This window comes from Physeter macrocephalus, chromosome 10 (genome assembly GCF_002837175.3).
Source record: "Physeter macrocephalus isolate SW-GA chromosome 10, ASM283717v5, whole genome shotgun sequence".
NCBI lineage: Eukaryota > Metazoa > Chordata > Mammalia > Artiodactyla > Physeteridae > Physeter > Physeter macrocephalus.
Genome location: NC_041223.1, coordinates 8,684,144 through 8,702,332, shown reverse-complemented (window position 1 = coordinate 8,702,332; position 18,189 = coordinate 8,684,144). Strand labels below are relative to the sequence as shown.

Sequence of the window (18,189 nt, the reverse complement as noted above, 5' to 3'; positions counted from 1 at the left end):
CTCGTCAGGAACGGGGGATAATTCAGCCCTCACCTCACAGGACTGGGGGCAATTCAGAGGATTATTGTGCATAAAGCATTCAGCACAGAACCCACACAGGTGTTAATAAAATACAGAATTATTTTCTAATCCAGACAACCACTTTATCACGTCTCTTCTGCAAGTCTCCACGTCGGGTATGTGCTTAACTGGGACGTGTGTCCTTGGACGGGGTTCCCTGCTGGTTGCGTGTGTGCCGGCCGTCTGGCCCTGCCGTCACGGCCCACCGGGACAGAACGGTGTCTGGCGGGCGGCCCCACACCCACCTTTCTCCGCTTTCCTGGTTTTCTCCTCGTAGTCCTGAAGCCTGAGCATCAGCTCCTCCTTCTCACGCGTCACCTGCTCTTTTTCTCTCTCCACGGTCTCTCTCCTTTTCTTCTCGGTTTCCAACTGCTGCCTGTTTCCGGGAGGGGAGGCGGCGGCACAGGAGGCTCAGACTCCGCACAGCAGCCTGGCCAGCCCAGCCCAGGCACACGAGGGGCGGCTGCCCCCAGCGCCTAGGCCAGGCCCCGGGCGGCGGGCCCGGGGTCCGGCAGAGGACACTGGCGACAGCCCTGACCCCACGTGCCCTGACCGCTCTCCACCTGGGGCTCGGGCCCTGCCCCGCAGACTGTGACCACCAGCCCTTCTGCGGGCAGCGGCGCAGACACGCCACCCTGTCCGCAGACCCGGGAGAGCGCGCCCGGCCGCCCCTCCGGCCGCCCCGCCGGCCGCCCCAGCTCACCGCTCCAGCTGCTTCTGGTGCCTCTCCTCCCGGGCCTGGGCCTTCATCTGCTGCACCTCGATGGTGTCGGGCTTCCTGCGGCGCATGTACAGCTCGTGGTTCCCCATGCACAGCTGCAGGATCCGCTTGTTAATTCGCAGGCGGGGGGCATAGAACACGAAGTCCTGCAGAAGAGAACAGGGCACTGCGACAAGGGGAACGCCTTCCTTTGGCTTTCTTCTTCCAAACCCAACTTCACCCACTTCTGGATACCGCTTCGAAAAGGACAAATGTAGCAGAGAGAAGGGGCCAGAAAGGGGGTTCAGGGTAAAGCCACTGGCCCCGAATGACAGAGATGTTCCTGGTGCCGCGGGGCGCACGTTCCGCAGGACGAGCGGAGGTGGTGTGTGCACTGAACCCCACGGCTGGACCACAAAGCTGCTCCGGGCCCAGTTCCACCTGGCCTTCAGGCCAGCATCCTCGTCCAGCCTCTCCAGCCCCACAGCCCTGTCCGTCCCCGATTCCTGCCCGCACAGCACAGCTCCTCCTACTTCACTGACCTTCCGTCTCCTCTGCCTCAACCTTTCGCCTCCCACGCTGCTACCAGAGCACCGCCAGGGTCACTGGCTGAACTTCGATGCCAGCCCGTCACCTCCAGGACCAGGTGCAAACGCCCTGGCCTGGTGCAGGTGAAGGCCTTCCGGCCCTGACCCACCGCTCGTTCACCTAAACCGCACTCTTTCACACCGTGAGCACGTCCTCACACAGTCCCTACTTGGCATGTCATGTCCAATCCCACACACCCGAGGCCACAGCACTTCCACGAGATCTCTCCTCCTCCGTGGCGGTCACTTCTGTGCCCCCTGCACCTGACGGCGAGGTCAGCCACGGTGTGGCTGGTGCCTTACCCCGCTGGCTTGTTCCGCTCTCTCTCCCCCACTAGACCGTCAGCTCCCTGGACAGCTGGGCCACATTCATTCATCTCTACGTGCCCAGGACCAAACCAGTGTGCCCAGGGAACAACTCTCTGCTGGTGACTGACAGTTCGCGCAGCGCCGTCGCGTCTGACCCCGTGACGCTGGGCAGGTCGCTCCATCACTCTGAGCCTGAGCATCTTCAGCTATACAATTAAGGGTCTTGTTGTGAGGATTAAATCAGAAAATGTTCTCAGAGGACAAGGACTTAGAAAGGTGTCTGGCACAGAGATGGCTGGCTGCTACACAATACGCTCACTCGGACTTCGGGCCGGCCTTACCAAACCGCTACTGGAAAGCCTTCTTCAAAACAAGAACAAAAGCACAGCATCCGAGGGCTTCATGACTTGTGACCGCGCGAGTCTGGGACGCGGATGACACAGGGTCTTGTTTCCGAGCTCCTGATTACCCCGTGTAACTAACAGAGGCGACAGAGGGGCAGTAGTTTAGAAACTCTGGCTAAAAGCTACTGGAAAAGGCGCATCTGCTTCCTCTTCCTGCTTTCCTTTCTCTTCTGAGGCCCAGGGCCCTCAGCATCCAGGTGCCGACTGCTGCAACAGGGAGAGGGTGGCTGAGATCAAGAAGCAGTGCCGCACGGCCCACAGCGACTTCCGAAACCTACAGGAGCACGCCGGGCGAGCTGAGCCGATCAACAGGCCCAGGGAGGGCCTGCTTAGTGCCTCAGTCTGTACACCTGTCCAAAAATGCTAGGGAGAGAGTAATGTCAAGCCTGAGAGCCCACGGACCTCCTTGGGGGGGGGGGGGCTCTCCTTGGGGTTTCACACACTTGTTATTAAGTCATCGGGTTTCCCAGGGAGGTGTCTGCGGAGCTGGGAGAAACGGGTATTTTTATTACCCACCTGTCTCTTATTACACAAAGAGAAAATAATCTCTTGCTACGGCTGCACAGCCATGCTACCCAAATGGGTCTCGACTGTGGTTCCTAAGTATTTGTAAAGAAACTCTAATTAGCACGAACTCCTCTTCAGAAAAATGTCACTTAAAAAATATCAAGGGTCAGAACTGCAGGTGACACTCCCCACAGCATCCGGTTGCCCGAAGACAGAGCCTGTGAACCCCAGAGACAGTGAGAGCATCCATGGCTTCGCGGGAGGTGGCGGAATCCCTCGTGCCGCCTTTGAAGGAGGCCAGTCCCTGACTTCAAGTTAAAAACAAAAACTAGAAACTTTTATTTAGAGATTTCTAAATCCACGTCTCCAGCCCAGGCCTCCTGATGAGACCTGGGGCAGGCTGTCTTAAGTGGCAGAGAACGACGTCCTAAAAACTGAGACCGGGCACGAGGAAAGTGAACCCAAGTCCCCAAGGACACGGGGGAGGAAGGAGGGAAGCCCTGGCGAGCTGTCGGGTGAACACGGGAGCCTCGGGGCTGCCCTCTGCGCAGGCTGGGCCGGGCCCGCTGCTGTCACGTGCAGGTCTCCATCCTTCCGCCTCTCCCGTGGGGCAGGAACAAAAGGCCCATTCTACAGGGCAGCCAGCTGCCTCGGCCCCATGAGCCACCCAGGCAGGCACTGAACAGCACAAGAGTCAAAATCAGGGCCCCGAACCGCAGCACCCAAGGCGCCGGGGGCGGAAGCTGCCCGGCTGAGGAGCGGGGCGGGGCTCAGCCGGGGCCTTGCCCGGGGACCGCCCTCCACGCAAGCTCAGGAATCCCTCCCCCGGTGTGGTGACGCGACCTTTCGGGTCTCCTTTTCTGTCTTCTACATAAAGACGTGAACTTGGACATCTGGTGTTCTACTGCCCCAGGCGCTAAGCCTGCCTGCGGCTGCGCAGACCAACCCTGGGAGGTGTGCGGGCCCCAAGGGACCCGTCCCCCCAGCAAGCCCCCCTCCACAAGGCACCCAAGCAGAGGACGCCTCCTCCGTGAGGTCCCCCGGCCCACCCACCTGAAGCCATCGCCCACCCCACCTCTCATCTGCATCCCCTGACCTGTCACTCAGTAGAGCTGCGCTGTTAAATTCTCTGCCAGAAAGCACGTTGCTTGTTTTGTCTTCACCCATCTCTTCACTGGCGTGCACACCTCATGGGGTGGGACCTGTCCTGTTCCGCGCACACCATCCTAGTATCGCGCCTGACACCACGCAGCATGTGCCCAGCAAATGTTTCTCTCTCCCTTCTTCCCCTTTCAAGTGATGGCTCACATAAAACCAGATTATAGCAAAAGTATACTCGGCTAATTCAACCAGATGTATTCCAACTGCCTTTGCTTGGGAGCTTGTGATTATACCATATTCTTCAGCTTTTCGGAAGCTAAATTTAAACCAAATTTGAAAAAACCATACAACTTAATTCTTAAACAGTCTACCCAGAATTCCTGCTTCTGTCACTTCTTAAAAAATGTTCTGAACAATCAGTAACATCTCATGAACAGACAGTAGCCTACACAGGATCGCAGGATCTTCTCGCTCTAACTACCCCATCTCACTGCCCACGTAACACTGGTAACACTATGACCCTCGGTTCATGGTGCTGCATATTAATGGGACCTGTTACCATGGAGCTTGAGAGTCTATATTAAACACTTGTTTAATTTAAAATAGCTGTGCAACTACCCATGGAGCAGGACTCAGGAGTTTGCGAACAGCAGGAATACTGAAAGTGTCTTTCAATGAAGACAATACTTTTACACACAGCGTCCAGACCTCTGGTTTTCCCTTACTCGGGACTAACCCCTCCGCGGGAGGAGCAGTTGGACAGCAATGCCACACGCTGTCCCCTGAGCGTTAACCGTCACCATGCGGTGCCCAAGCCCTGGAGGGCTCCCAGACGTGCCTCTCTGAGCCGAACACTGCAACTAAGGAACCAAATTACATGAGACACCAAGTTCTTTCCGAACTATAATTTTGGTAAAATTCACAACAAGCTCCAAGAAGCTTAAGAGAATTTCTTCAAGTGGCAGTTTTTTAAAGAACAGATTTCTGATTAGAAAACAAATTCCTGGGCTTCCCTGGTGGCGCAGTGGTTAAGAATCCGCCTGCCAATGCAGGGGACACGGGTTCAATCCCTGGTCCGGGAAGATCCCACATGCCGCGGAGCAACTAAGCCCGCGCGCCACAACTACTGAGCCTGCGCTCTAGAGCCCGCGAGCCGCAACTACTGAAGCCCACGTGCCTAGAGCCCGTGCTCCGCAACAAGAGAAGCCCGCGCAGTGAGAAGCCCGCGCACCTCAATGAAGAGCAGCCCCCGCTCGCCGCAAGAGGAAGCCCGTGTGCAGCAGCGAAGACCCAACGCAGCCAAAGATAAATAAAATTTTTAAAAAATTCCTCCATGTCTTTTCAAAAAAAAACAAAAAACAAACTCCTCACCCCTTCCACCACTCTACAGTATGTATGTATTGTCTTAATCTTTTGAGCAAACTCAGCTGAAAGTTTACATAATTTCCACAATGTACCGGTCTTTACAGCTATTAGCTAACAATCGGTGTTCTTCAAATTCTAGGATATGACGTTCCTTTTCTAGCCAAGTCCTCCCAGGATGACTGCCCACCAGGCTCTTCTTTGTGAGGGGCCGTTTCCCACATCAGCACCGATGTGAAGGTGCCGGCGTGAGGACCACCTGCGGGGCACAGGGCGGTTAGAGAAAAACAAGGCGCAGTCCGTACCAGGAGGAGGGGGGGACGCGGGGGCCAGCAAATCTGACGTATCCTAACGTGGGTAAGTTGCAAGGACAGCTAGCTCACCAAGTCAAAGCCCGGCCCCGAGGCTTAACCATCACAGTACGTGCTCCGGGAGGTACCAGGGCAATGCTGCCGTGAGCACCCCGCCCCAGGCCCGCTGCCTGGAGGCAGGCTGGTTTTCCACACGAAAATGAACATTTCACAAGCCCAGAAATGCAACACTTTGTGAAATGCTCATCACTTAGCAAAGGTCGATGACTCAGAACTGCCCTTTTCTTCATAAGGAATGAAGACCATTTGGAAACTTAGATGACAAGAGTCAGCTGGCTTCTGACGGACCGCTGGGCTCCACCATAACCTCCTACTGCAATGCCCGGAGGCAGGGCCCAAGGGGACCTTAACCCTCCATGTAACCTACTGGGACTTCCCCCACCACACACACACAGAGGTAATTCTGAGTATCACCGGCTCCTTGTCACACAGAGAAATCTGACCTTTATCTTGGAAACGTATTTGGCTGCAAAATGAAAAACAGTAACCTGTAACCGTTATGAACTTACAGGAGCCTTCTTGTCGATGGGCTTAATGACAAACTTTTTGTCATTGAAAGAGATGTTCCTGATTTCGCTCCACGGGAAGCCAATCTTTGGGGTCAACCTGAGGTTAAAAAAAAAGGTGGGACAGTTACATGTGTACTTGGATTGGCTACGAAAGGTTTGTAAATCTATTCTTAATTTCTTTCAGTTTAATTTTTAAAAGTACAAAGTTAGCCCAAGAAGCATATTACGTAATGTACATCATAACGGAAGAGCTGCTACCTGTGCTAGGTTAGCTGACAGGTGGGTGTCCGTGAGGTCAGCTCTAGGAAGCCCTGATATGCTCCCATTCACATCCGTCTTTCTCAGTTACTACGTCCAGTCACCCCGGCTTGTAACCTTGAGGTCAACTTTGATTCCTAACCAGGCACATCCTTTCGTCCTTTGTTCAAAGTATCTCTCATGACCGTCTTTTGCAATTCATTCCCACGTCACCTCCCTAATCCCACCTCTCACAGGCCAGCAGCCTAGCCAACCAAGTTCCTTGTTGCCAGAACCCTACTTCCGGTCTGCTTGTCTGATTAATGTCCCTTTGGGTCAATCCATGCCCCTCCTGAAAAATGTCAGCACTGCCGCCCCAATACCCCGCCCCCGGTTTCTGCAGGATGAAATCCATAGTCCTGAACTTCGCATCCAAGAGCCTTCTAACCTAGACCCAGCAGCCTGTTTCAGCCCACCTTTCAACACAGGGTTCACTGCCACCCCCCGCATGGAAGGGCCTCCCTCCTCCCTCCCCCGCCACTCCCAGACCTGAACCATCAGGCCAGCTCACTCTCCCTTTCAGCAGCCTTTCCCCTCTCAACGTGCAGTCCCTTATGCTACACAAACCATTCCTGTGCTATTTAAATTACTGTATTATTTAGCTCTTTGAAAACCAGGCAGGTTAGCAGTCTGATGGCAAAGATCACACCTTATGTTTCCTATACATGCTATACCCAGAGCAGCTATTCACTAATGGAAAAGGAAAGGGCTGGGTATGGTTCAAGTCCAAGGTTTCCTTACTGTAGTGTTGTCTGTTTCTCCCTTCAGAAAACTGTTAGCATTTGCTTAATATATGAGGTGCTCGAATGTTGGGTGCATGTATATTCACAATTGTTATATCTTCTTGATGAGCTGAGGGCTTGGTATATGGATTCTGCCCCTCTAGTTCTCATCTTAGTGATGCATGTTCTCCTGGCTGGTCAGACACCTTCCCATGTCATCCTCCAAGTTCCAAGAGAGCACTCACTCAGATCACACACCCTAACAAAAGCCCCACTACTATCCTACTTAATCACTACTAGTCCACTACTGGCTGAAACTCCGGATTTTTAATTAGCATTTCTGGGAAAGCTTATGGTATGATTTCAAGACCACATTGCTCTACTTACCTCATACTTTCCACCCTATTCTTCATCTCCTCCACCCTATTCTTTCAACACATTTACCATGGATACCACCACTCCAGAAGTAATGACAGATCCTCAAGCAACCTTTCAAAGATGCTGCCATGAAAAGCAGTCCTTGCCCATGAGCCATAAAAACTTCCAATTTAGAAAGGAGCAGGAGTGGGGAGGACTCTACCACCTACCAGCATGTTTAAATAAAAACTGATGGGCAATGTAGGTTCTGTTATGACAACACAAGCCAGGTCAAGGCAGTGGGCATGGCCTCTGCAGGCCAGGAGTGGGCACCTAAGCCCGACAGACTTCTGGGACCCAATAGTCAGGGCACTGGCCAGGCTGTGGTTTTAAGTGTCAAATCTTTTTGATATACGTCCTTTTTTGAGTTTTCTCCTATAGGATCACCAATGCCCGTTGAAATACATCTGGTTAACATGCTTCACAGCACTCAAAAAAGCATGCAGGGAGTTTGTTCAGTTATTTTATCTCCCATTGTACATGGGAAATATATATATATATATATATATATATATACACACACACACACACACACACACATATATATCGTTTAAGGAAGTAATTTTGTATATAGGTCTCTGAGCACTGGAAAGGAACTCAGGATGTCACCTGGTCCTGCCATGGACGTAACCTCTGTCCTTACATGGAAAGGCCATAAAAGAGAGACATAGGGTAGGCATTTGTTGCTTCAGAACACTCTCCTCCAAAACACAGGCCAACGTGCTGGGAAGAGCAGAGCCAGGAACCAGCAGTGCTGCCCAGTCCTCGCCATGCAGTCAGCACTGTGGGCCAGACTTCCAACGCAACGGTCTGTTCTCTGTCTCCCAGTTTTATACGAGTCTCTCAAAATAGTTTCTAACCCAGAAAACTTGGACCTTCAGGCTAGACAGACATTTTTCTCTCAAGGGTTGGGCATCCTGTCACCACAGCTTCCAGCTTCTGCTGTACCTGCAAAGTTTGTCTTTTTAAGACTCTGAAACGTCGTATAACAATTTATAGCCTCCATAAGCATGACTGCAGTATCAAAAGATGAGGACTAAACATGAAAATTATGACTCACCCCTAAGTTAAAGAACCTCCTTTTATTCTTGACCACAGTTGGAAGATTAAAGTCTACAAGGATTTCTTTCTCTTTTTTTTTTTTTTTTGAGTTCACTTAGAGGACACAAACAGAGAAGGACCCACAGAGAAGATTTCTAAAGGATTTATAAGTCACACATTTTTTTTGAAGTGTAATTCTCGAATGATAGGGGACCAGAGCTCTTTGGAGAAATAGCTGATTCCATGGCTGGAGCAGGGTCTGGAGCATCTGGAGGTACCAGTATGTAAGAAGTGCCTTGAAAATAATGGGGTCAGGAGGGCCCAGGAGCCAACTCAAAGGGGCTCCGAAAAGCAAATCTCAAACGATTTTAGCTACAAAATAACAGTATAGATTATGGCCCATAGAAGAAAACACATATTAACATAAGTAAATAATAAATGGAGAAGAGAAATTGCTTCCTTATAGAATTCCATTAATATGTGTAAACGCAATGATTTTTAAAAAAAAAAAAATCACCATTTCTCAAATACTACAATAACTGTTTCATGCAAGTCTCATCAATGGGTGTAGAATTAATAGATGAAAGTTTAAGAAACAGGATATTCACACAGTTTCAAAGACTCTCCCCTAAAGACACTTGTCAATTACGAAGGGGAGGTGAGTGACTTTGCAGAGAAGCTTGGCCAATGCCATCTTGACCCGATATCAAAGTCAACACCAGAAGCAGGATATTCCGACACCACACGCTGCCTGCGAGGGTGCGACAGCACTTCTGTCACATTCGTGCCCAAAGCGCAAACCTCAAATCTTCTCATGGGAAGGTGTGAGACCGATCCAAGGTGAGGGATTTTCCAGAGTCAATGGTCGGTGCTCTTCACAAGTGTCAACGCTGTGCCAGACAGACAGACAGACTTTGGGACTGTCCCAGATGGGAGGAGGCTGGGGAGTGTGACAACTAAATGTAGGAGGGATTCCAGGCAAATCCTGGGGCAGGAAAGGGACACTGGTGGACAACTTATAAGATGGGAACACGGTCCACAGACCGTTAACGGCATCACGCATCAAGGTGACCGTCCTGACTCTGCGACCTGGACTGTGTTTATGTTACTGTGTCAACTGTGTTGACATCTGGGGAAGCTGAAGGGCACATGGGAATTCTTTGTACCTACTATTTTTGGAACTTTTTTTTTTTGCGGTACGCGGGCCTCTCACTGTTGCGGCCCCTCCCATTGCGGAGCACAGGCTCCGGAGGCGCAGGCTCAGCGGCCATGGCTCACGGGCCCAGCCGCTCCGCGGCATGTGGGATCCTCCCGGACCGGGGCACGAACCCGTGTCCCCTGCATCGGTAGGCGGACTCTCAACCACTGCACCACCAGAGAAGCCCTGGAACCTTTTTAAAGTCTGAAATGATTTCAAAACGAAAAAACGAATGGTTAAAACGCTGACATTCAAAATGTGCAGCAGAGAGCGAGGACGACGCACCACCTCTTGACAGGAGTCTGGATTTCACAGGCATGTGTCTGTCTGACGTCAGCAAAGGAACACTCAGAATTATGCATTTCGTTGTAATTAAATTTTACATCGAAAGAAAATCAAGACATACTGACCTCTAGCAAACAGTATGCATTTTGGGGGAAGTACACCGATGCCTGCAATTTACTCTGCAACGTGGTGGTGGTGGGGGGGGCAGCGGGAAGGAGGGCCGTGAAATGAGGACGGCGAGGGGCGTGACAAGGCCCGTGGCGACATGCTAACGGGAGGCTCGTGGCTGCGGGCACGTGGGCTTCACTGTGAAATGCTTTTCATTTTGCAGTGTTTTGGAAGTTTTCACTGAAAGAGTTTAGAAAGGTCTGGGGTGGGGGGATGGGCGGCAGATCATGGCACGCCTCACGGAGGGGGAAGAACAGAGAAGAGCTGCCAGGCGCCCCGCCCACCCGGCTGAAGCCCTTCCCACACTTCCACATGGAAGAAAAGGCGCTTAACCGGGGGCCTGGGCCTCTGCTCCTGCTCTCGGGCGGGGCCCACCCTCTGCAGGGCAGGCCCGTCAGAAAACTCTCCCCACAGCCGCCCTTCCTGCCACCCGCCCAGCCACACTTAGAAGCCACCATGGCTTCTCCTCAGGCCCTCCCCGCACGCGTCCAACCTCTCTTCTCGGCCAATTTGAGCTGGGCTTCTAATCCCCCTAGAGGTGGTCTAACCGGAGTCCTCGCAGCGGCAAGCTTCTGTAAGAAACTAAGTCATTCAAAAATTCTGTCTGTTCCGTGTTCAGGTTAGGGTACCAAAGACAGAAAGGAGGATGGTCTGACAGCTGTGATCTGACATATTTGTTGAAACAAAGCACACACAGATCCGGAGAATCGCTTGTTGCTCTCCTTTGTGACACAGGTAAGCCACTGACGGTAAGGCACAAAGATGTAACCTCCCCACGCGCCCGCCAAAGAAATCTGCCTGTGAGCATAATTTTAGAAACTGGAAAAAAATAATGTACTTAAATGGTTGAAAAACATCATTTCTAATGCCAATAAAATAGAAATGTAAATCAGAATACGTGATTTACAACCCTGGGTAAGGAATGTAAGGGAAAAGACACTTGGCCTTCATTTCGTCCCCTCCTGGTCTACAGCCCTTTTCCAGCATCCTCCCTGCTGGAGCCCTGGGCCCATGGCTGGCACATTCAGAAACTCCTCCGGACAGAAGGACTAGGGGAGCGAGCCCTAGGAGGGACGAAGCTGGGGGAGAAGTGTGCTTTCGAAGGACTGAAGAATTTGGCGCAGGATCAGGCTCCTCTAGTTTTTGTTCTGGCCTGAGGATGCCGGGTGGGGTTATAGCAGCTAATCTCAACTTTTTCTGTCCCACGCTGGTGTCAGCGTGCAGGGAAGCTGCCTAATTCCTCCCTCTCGATGTTCTCCCCTCTTCGGATCTAAGGGTTTACAGAAAGGACGACAAGACGAATGCTTCCCGTCCTACGTGCTCCCACTTGACTGTTATACATACAGTGAAAAAGGGACCCCAAGAGACTTTTTTCTTTGGGGAGAAGACCCTTTGAGAGGTTGCCCGTTTCGCAGCCAAGCTGGGGGATGGGAGGAGAGTGGAGGCAGGACTGAAAGAGCCAAGCGGCTCAGATTTCCACTCGGAGGAAACGGGCATTTGCGTGGGGGTAGTCACAAGCTGACAGCAGCAAGTCCCTGCCTCTGGCTCTGTCTAGCAGCTTGAAAAACCTGTTCAGACAGCCCTGGCCTTGGCTCTGTTACAAGCTCTGCTCATTCAGGAAGGCGGTTTCCCATGTATGTTCCCACGAGGCCGCGGTGCTCCCTGCTGACCGGCTACCGCCCTCCAGCTCAGGCACCTCCACAAGGATGAGGGCTGGTTTCCCGAGCCCCTGACTTATGCAGACCGTCTCTGATCGTCCACGGCACTGGACCTAGCACACCGGGGAAGGAGCAAACCCAGAGTCCCCAGTAACTCACTTCGGGGCCCTCAGGCGAGTCCCTGCGATCCTCTGCTAAGCACGCCACGTCCTAAGTGTAACTGGATTCGTCCGACTGGCACCGCGCCTCCTGGCGGAGACACTCTCCTCCACCTGCTCTGGGCGCGCGGTGGAGGGGCTGGAACGCCAGGCACAGGTCCCCACCCCAGGGGAGATGGGTCTGGACTGGGGGTTCCAGCCAGAGCGCCCGTGGCGGGGATCATGGTGGACTCTATACAGGTTATCAAGTGTCAGAGGCGGCGCTGCTCCCCTCATGAACGTCAGGGTGGGGGTGGGAAGCTGGGGCCTGGGGGAGCCGAGAGCACTGACGGCTGAGAGCAGGTGAGACAGGCGAGCTGCCACTCCAAGCCCAAGGAACAGGGAACCGCCGCGGAAAACTTGTCCTCGCCTAATCAGAATGATTTGTGTGTGTGTGTGTGTATCTAGCCCCTTGGCAGGAAAAAGGCATCTGTGCAGAGCTGGTAACCACAGGGATGGGCAAAGGAAGTCGGGGGAGGCCAGCTTGCCTGCACGGAACCGCAGGAGCCCACTCCACCTACATAACACGCTGCGGCAGTCAGGTACCTCCTGCAGGTTCCGAGGATTTAGCTAGACTGTCCGTACGTAAAGGCTACTGTTTACAGAATCTCAAGGTCTCTGAGAGCACCATAAATATTCTGGGTCGGATCAGCACTGCCTGGCTGTTAGCTATGGGCGTGCTGGTACCTACAGGCAGCTGGGGTGGCCTCAGAGGACGGGGTGGGAGATGGCTTCCTGCAGCTCTTGTTCTGCCTTCTTTCACAAGCTCCAAAGTCCATGAGGTCATGGACCGGCGTGGTCCCCCTGCTGGGCCCCTCGGCACGTGCTACACGTGCTAATAAACAGGCTAAGAGAGAAATAACGCACACCTCTGAACCAACCTCCGACATGGCTACGTCACAGTCGCAAAGCTCTTAAGCGTCAAGACGCTGGGCCAGTAAGTTGCTAGATACATACTTTGAAAGGAACCCATATGCACATTTGCCATTTTCTCCATGGCTTCCAGGCCTGATACCCCACCAACTAAAGATAATATAAAGTTCAACTCACTTATCATCTTTCTCATAAATATTTAGTCCAAGGGCGTCAACTCCAAGCCAAAGGTCTGTTCCTTTCTTATTTTTTATCTCAAAATAGTTGATCCCATACATTTCCAGGTCCTGGGCAATCTTCAGATACTCCAACATAGCACTGTCTCTGGGTGGGGAGAACAAACACAGGCATCGTCGTTAGCGTGCGCCCCGCACTCGACAGTTACACCGCCACCAGGATGGGCTGACAGCCCGGTGTCTCCGTCGCTGTCCCTCTGCCGGCCTGCGCCCCAAGTGGGCGCCCAGCCGTCCTGGACACTGACCACGGGACGGGCGTGCTTCACGCGTTAGGAGAGAACCGAACTGGCTCGTGCTGCTTCCTCTGGACACAGAGGGCTTCCCTTGGAAATTTTATCGCCGGGCACGACCTCTCTGGGCGTGCTTCACGCGTTAGGAGAGAACCGAACTGGCTCGTGCTGCTTCCCTTGGAAATTTTATCGCCGGGCACGACCTCTCTATCTATCTATCTATCTATCTCTCTCTCTCTCTCTCTCTCTCTCTCTCTCTCTCCCTCTCTCTCTCTCTGTGGCCCACATGGTGCTTCAGGGAGCCCACCGTCTGCCTCACCCGGGGCGCCACTGCTTGGGCTTTGAGTTATTCCCCTCCACAGAAGATGCTCGGGTCAGGCAGGAAAGTCTAAGGACACAGTCTCCGAGGCCCAGCCTGCAAATGAACTTCTGAGGATGGGACATCGTGCCGAGAGCTGCTGCCAGTTCCCGAGAGGAGGGTTCTAGGACACGGCATCTGGTCGCTTCGTTCCCACCAGCCACGCCTCGCTGGTGCTTCTTTATTAGCAAGTGTTTCTCACTGGGGAACTTTTTTTTTCTCTTTTTTTTTTTTACATTTACAGCCTTTTGAAGGCAACCACCTTACGGACGATGAACGAATCAGCACCTCTGTGACAGGGAAAAGAAAATGCCTGGTGGGCTGCGAGCAACGCTCTGGCCCCCTTGACTAAAATGAAGAGTTTCAGACACAAGCTTTCCTTTCCTCTGAAACAAGGAGGGGAGAAGGCTTGAGGGACTGAAGGCGTAAACTAAACCGCTTCTGGCCCTGGTGGCGCTGGGGAGGAACACCTGGCATGCTTTAGGAAGCAACCTCACCGGCAGCTCCTTACCGTCCCTGCCCCTCTAGGCACGGCTCCAAGCGAGCCACCTGAAGGACCCGAGTCCCCCGCGAAGAAGACCGGCTCCCGGCCCAGCACTCACTTGAGCATCCCGCGGTGCTCGGCGTGCCACACCTGGATCCGGTCCTCCCACTGGTCCCTGGTGAGCTTGTGCTGGTCCATGACTCTGGATCGCAAAGGCAGAGGGCACAGAGCCGTCACCCCAAAGGGCCGGGAGAGGCGAGCGACCGGCCACTGAACACCCTCACACAAACCTGGACTTCTCCTTCAAGTGAAACCATCTACTTCCTAAGATGCAGCGTTTCTATTTATGACAATTAACAGCCTGGACGATTTAGAACCTGGAAGGAGACAAACCCAGTCTTGCTAGAAACACTTTTAAAAGGTGTTTTATTTTAAGTGGCCTCTCCTTCCAAAAGAGGTAATTGATGTGACCGCCAGTAAATAAAAACAGATTGAACAGGGGCCGGTTTACCATACACCAGGGAGAGCTAAGAAGATTCCGCTCTGGCACCTGCGGCTCCTGTGAGGAGGGCCCCCTCCCCTGCTGAGTCTCTCTGTCGCAGACGCCACTCCAGGGTCCACCGAGGGGTGGCAGGGCCTGTGGAAGGCCGGCCGTGACTGCAGACAGAGTCCCCGGCCTGCAGGAACACTCGCCCTCCACAAAGCCCTTCCGCCTCCCGACCCTCCGGACACGACGCTCACACGCGGGCCCGGCCCCTGCCGGCTCACCTTTGAGGGATCAGCCGCTCAGAGCCGAGGTACCCGGACTTGTGCGGGTCCTTGCTGTAGTCTCCGAACTTGGCCTGCACAGCGTAGGAGCCCAGCAGCACCGCCGTCTCGGGCGGGCAGTAAATCTCATCACTGAGAATCCCCTCCTTCACTTGCAGGAAGAAAAGCTTCTGCGTGATGTCCTGGATGAGCTCCTCGGACACGTCTTCGGGGTAGAACTTGGCCCGGAACTTGAACTGCAGAGGGTTCTCCTTTCTGACCTCCTGGGCGGACACCTGGGCGGCAGAGGCCAAACCCTCACTGCAAGTTCGAAAGACAAAGACCCGCCTTCCCAACGCAGGTTTTAACCACTGACTCAAAAGCTTCCTTCAGGCCAGTTTCAGAAGATAATGTTTATTCTGAAAGTCACCTTTTTAGCATGGAAGACAGAAGGCCGGTGAGAGTCCTGTTACACCCTCACACCAGCCCCAGCCCCAGCCTTGGTTTTCTGGGGGCGATGCTATCAACTCCGGGGGACTGCCTGAGGGACCCGCGAATCTGGCCTCTGTCCACATGGCCAGGCCAGCCCTGGACCTTCCCCCACCCCCTTCCATGCCTCCAAGCACCCTCCTGATGGGTCCAGTAATACGGGAGGAAAGCAGGAGTTAGAGAAAAGAGAGAAACTGTCTGGAGAAAACACATTTAGCTTACTGCTTTTCTTTGTAATTGTTAATGGAATTATGCAGTCTTTGGAGTTGAAACTCTTATCACAGGTTCAAACAGAGCAATAACAGATTCTTACAAAACAGTGGATGATTCATGGTTTATAAGATTAACAATCTCATTGGAAAAAAAAAAAAAAAGCTAAGGTCAACTAAAAGCTGAACAATTAAGCATCATACACTCCAATAAGGGAGCAGTAAGGAGAAATACCAGGATCTAATTTCCAGCAACTATCCCCATTTACTGGAAACCTGCAACCTCTCTGTCTTTAAAAACTTTTACACAAATAGAAAGGAACACAAAACAAAAGACAGAGTTTCAATGTCAACAGAGTAGACCAAACCCAATTAATAGCCTGTAAATAGTTAACATGACTTACCTTTTTATCAAGTTTCAACCAGGTAGGAAATCCTTTATTATCCACATACTGGAGGCCAAAGTACCACACTTCCCGAAGGCCGATGGTCTTAACCACCTGTGTGAAAGAGACAGGGGGGGCCGAAACAGTCACGAGGAACTCTCTGGACGGCAGTGGCCCTGGGCCGCCACCATCACATGGTGCAGCAGAGCTGCCAGCTTAGACACCCCGGGCAGGCCTCCGCTACACACTGTCTGTTACTAACAGACATGAACCATTTACTTTTTTTTTTTTGCCGCACGGTGCAGCTTGTGGGATCTGAGTTCCCTGACCAGGGATCGAACCCAGGCCCCTGCAGTGAAAGCACCAAGTCCTAACCACTGGACCGCCAGGGAAGTCCCTGAACCATTTACTTTTAATATAAATTTGAGCAGATTTAGGGTTAACTTTAAATCTTATAAAATGTCACTCCTACTCCTCTGTCCTCCATTATGCATTTCTGAGTAAAGACAGCTAGGTGGGCCACAGGGAATGGGCCATAACCCAGGTACACTGGTAAAAGTGTGCGTGTGTCACAGGTGTGACTACCTGTCGGGGAGCCCACATGAAAAAGGGGTTGAAAGACACCAACGGGAAGCAGAGCCTCCCCTGGCTGCCCGTCTCGTTCAGCAGCTGGCCCAGGCCTCTGCTCAGCAGGATCAGGGAGACAGAAGTCCCGGAAAGGTATAGAAGGCCGCGGGCAACAAGCTTCCAGGGAAGAGGGGGAGTGCTCAGCTTCATACATGCCAAGGGGTGGCGAGCACTCTTTCAACCTCCAGAAACGTGAAATTCTGATACAGGAAGGTAGAATTCAGCCCTAGGTCATAGTGAGTTTCACATTTTAAAAATTCTCTCCAGTACTAGGACAAAAGTCTCCTGTGGTCCATTACATTGACAGCCCCACGATGGTTACTCTTGTGTCTTGAAGTCAAAAAGCAACTTGCCGTGGACACTTGTTGAATACTGTCAAAACTCTGCCGCACAGTTTTAAATTCCATGACATATAATGTTAAGCCTTTAAAGAAAGGTTACTATTCTTCAAATATATGGCTTCTATCATATTTAAAGGGAAAGAGGGCTGTACACACTAGAAATGAAAATCAGGTATCTGGAGCACTTACTGACAATAAAATCTGAAACACCAAACAAAGTCTGCCTTGAGCCTGTTTCTGCATCGGCCTCGGCTGTGGGGCCGGATGCTCGCGGGAGCTCCCGAGTCTCCATTTACTACACGCCGGGGAATGACATGCTCATTCACTCAGCCAAAAAGGGGGAGGAGGGACTAGACCCGAGACGCCTCATCATGAAGCGCCAGGAGGGCGGTTTTGACTCTTAACCAGCGCTCTCCCCACCAGTCTGGTGAAGCCCCAGGTCTGCTTTTCGTGGTAGCCAAGTACAGAGGAAGCTGACTGAAAGACCAGGTTTTCTGTACCCAATCCTGCTAGCTTCCTAAACCTCCATCTCAACATTTGGATACGAAACCTGCCTCGCCTTCCTCTGCGGGCTGTCCAAAGCCGCACAAGAAAGCCCCACGTACAGAAGCCATTCTACCTCTCCTGTCCAGTCCCCCCACTCCATCCACCCAACTGCAGCCTTAGCCGCCTGGGTCTGACCGGCGTGAAACCATTTCTCATCCACTTGACTTCCCTGCCCCGTGCTGTCGGACCCTCGCGGATCTTCACTCCTCTTCTCCATCTGCTCGGATGTGGCCAGTCCTCCTTCACGGAGCCGATCAGACCCTGGAGCCATGGACCTGACCTGGGTCCCTCACTCTCTCGGTGGAAGCCTGTCCCTGGGTTCCCTGATCTGCCACCCATCTTTACGTATGACTCTTCCGTCTACTTCCAGGACAACTGTCCTCAGCGTGTTTCAAAGCCCTACTTCTCTCCCTACGGCTCCCCCAAAACAACACAACAGAAGTAAACAACCTTCCTTTCTGCAGTCCATTCTAAAAACTGACCTGTCAGTCCTCTCTGCGAGGGAAACCCAGCATTCCTAGAAAAACACCATCACTGTTCTCTCCAATGTCCCTACCTTAACCTTAAGCTGATACACAGCACGCAAGCCAAATCTGAACGGGTGTGGGGTCCATTCCTTTATCTATGCCTCTGTGGTGTTTTATTTTTATCATTTTATTTTATTTATTTATTTATTTTAATTTTTGGCTGCGTTGGATCTTCAGTTTCTGCGCACGGGCTTTCTCCAGTTGCGGCCAGCGGGGGCTACTCTTCGTTGCGGTGCGCGGGCT

General features: G+C 52.5%; 1 protein-coding gene across 1 annotated transcript in view; it reads right to left on the bottom strand.

Annotated features, from left to right (window-relative positions):
• EZR (ezrin) overlaps positions 1-18,189 on the bottom strand; it is a 48,370-nt gene that overhangs the window by 3,599 nt on the left and 26,582 nt on the right. The window contains 7 exon segments of the mRNA XM_024122571.3: positions 306-436; positions 764-927; positions 5,911-6,007; positions 12,944-13,090; positions 14,193-14,276; positions 14,843-15,117; positions 15,924-16,019. Coding sequence (XP_023978339.2) covers positions 306-436; positions 764-927; positions 5,911-6,007; positions 12,944-13,090; positions 14,193-14,276; positions 14,843-15,117; positions 15,924-16,019 — 994 coding nt within the window.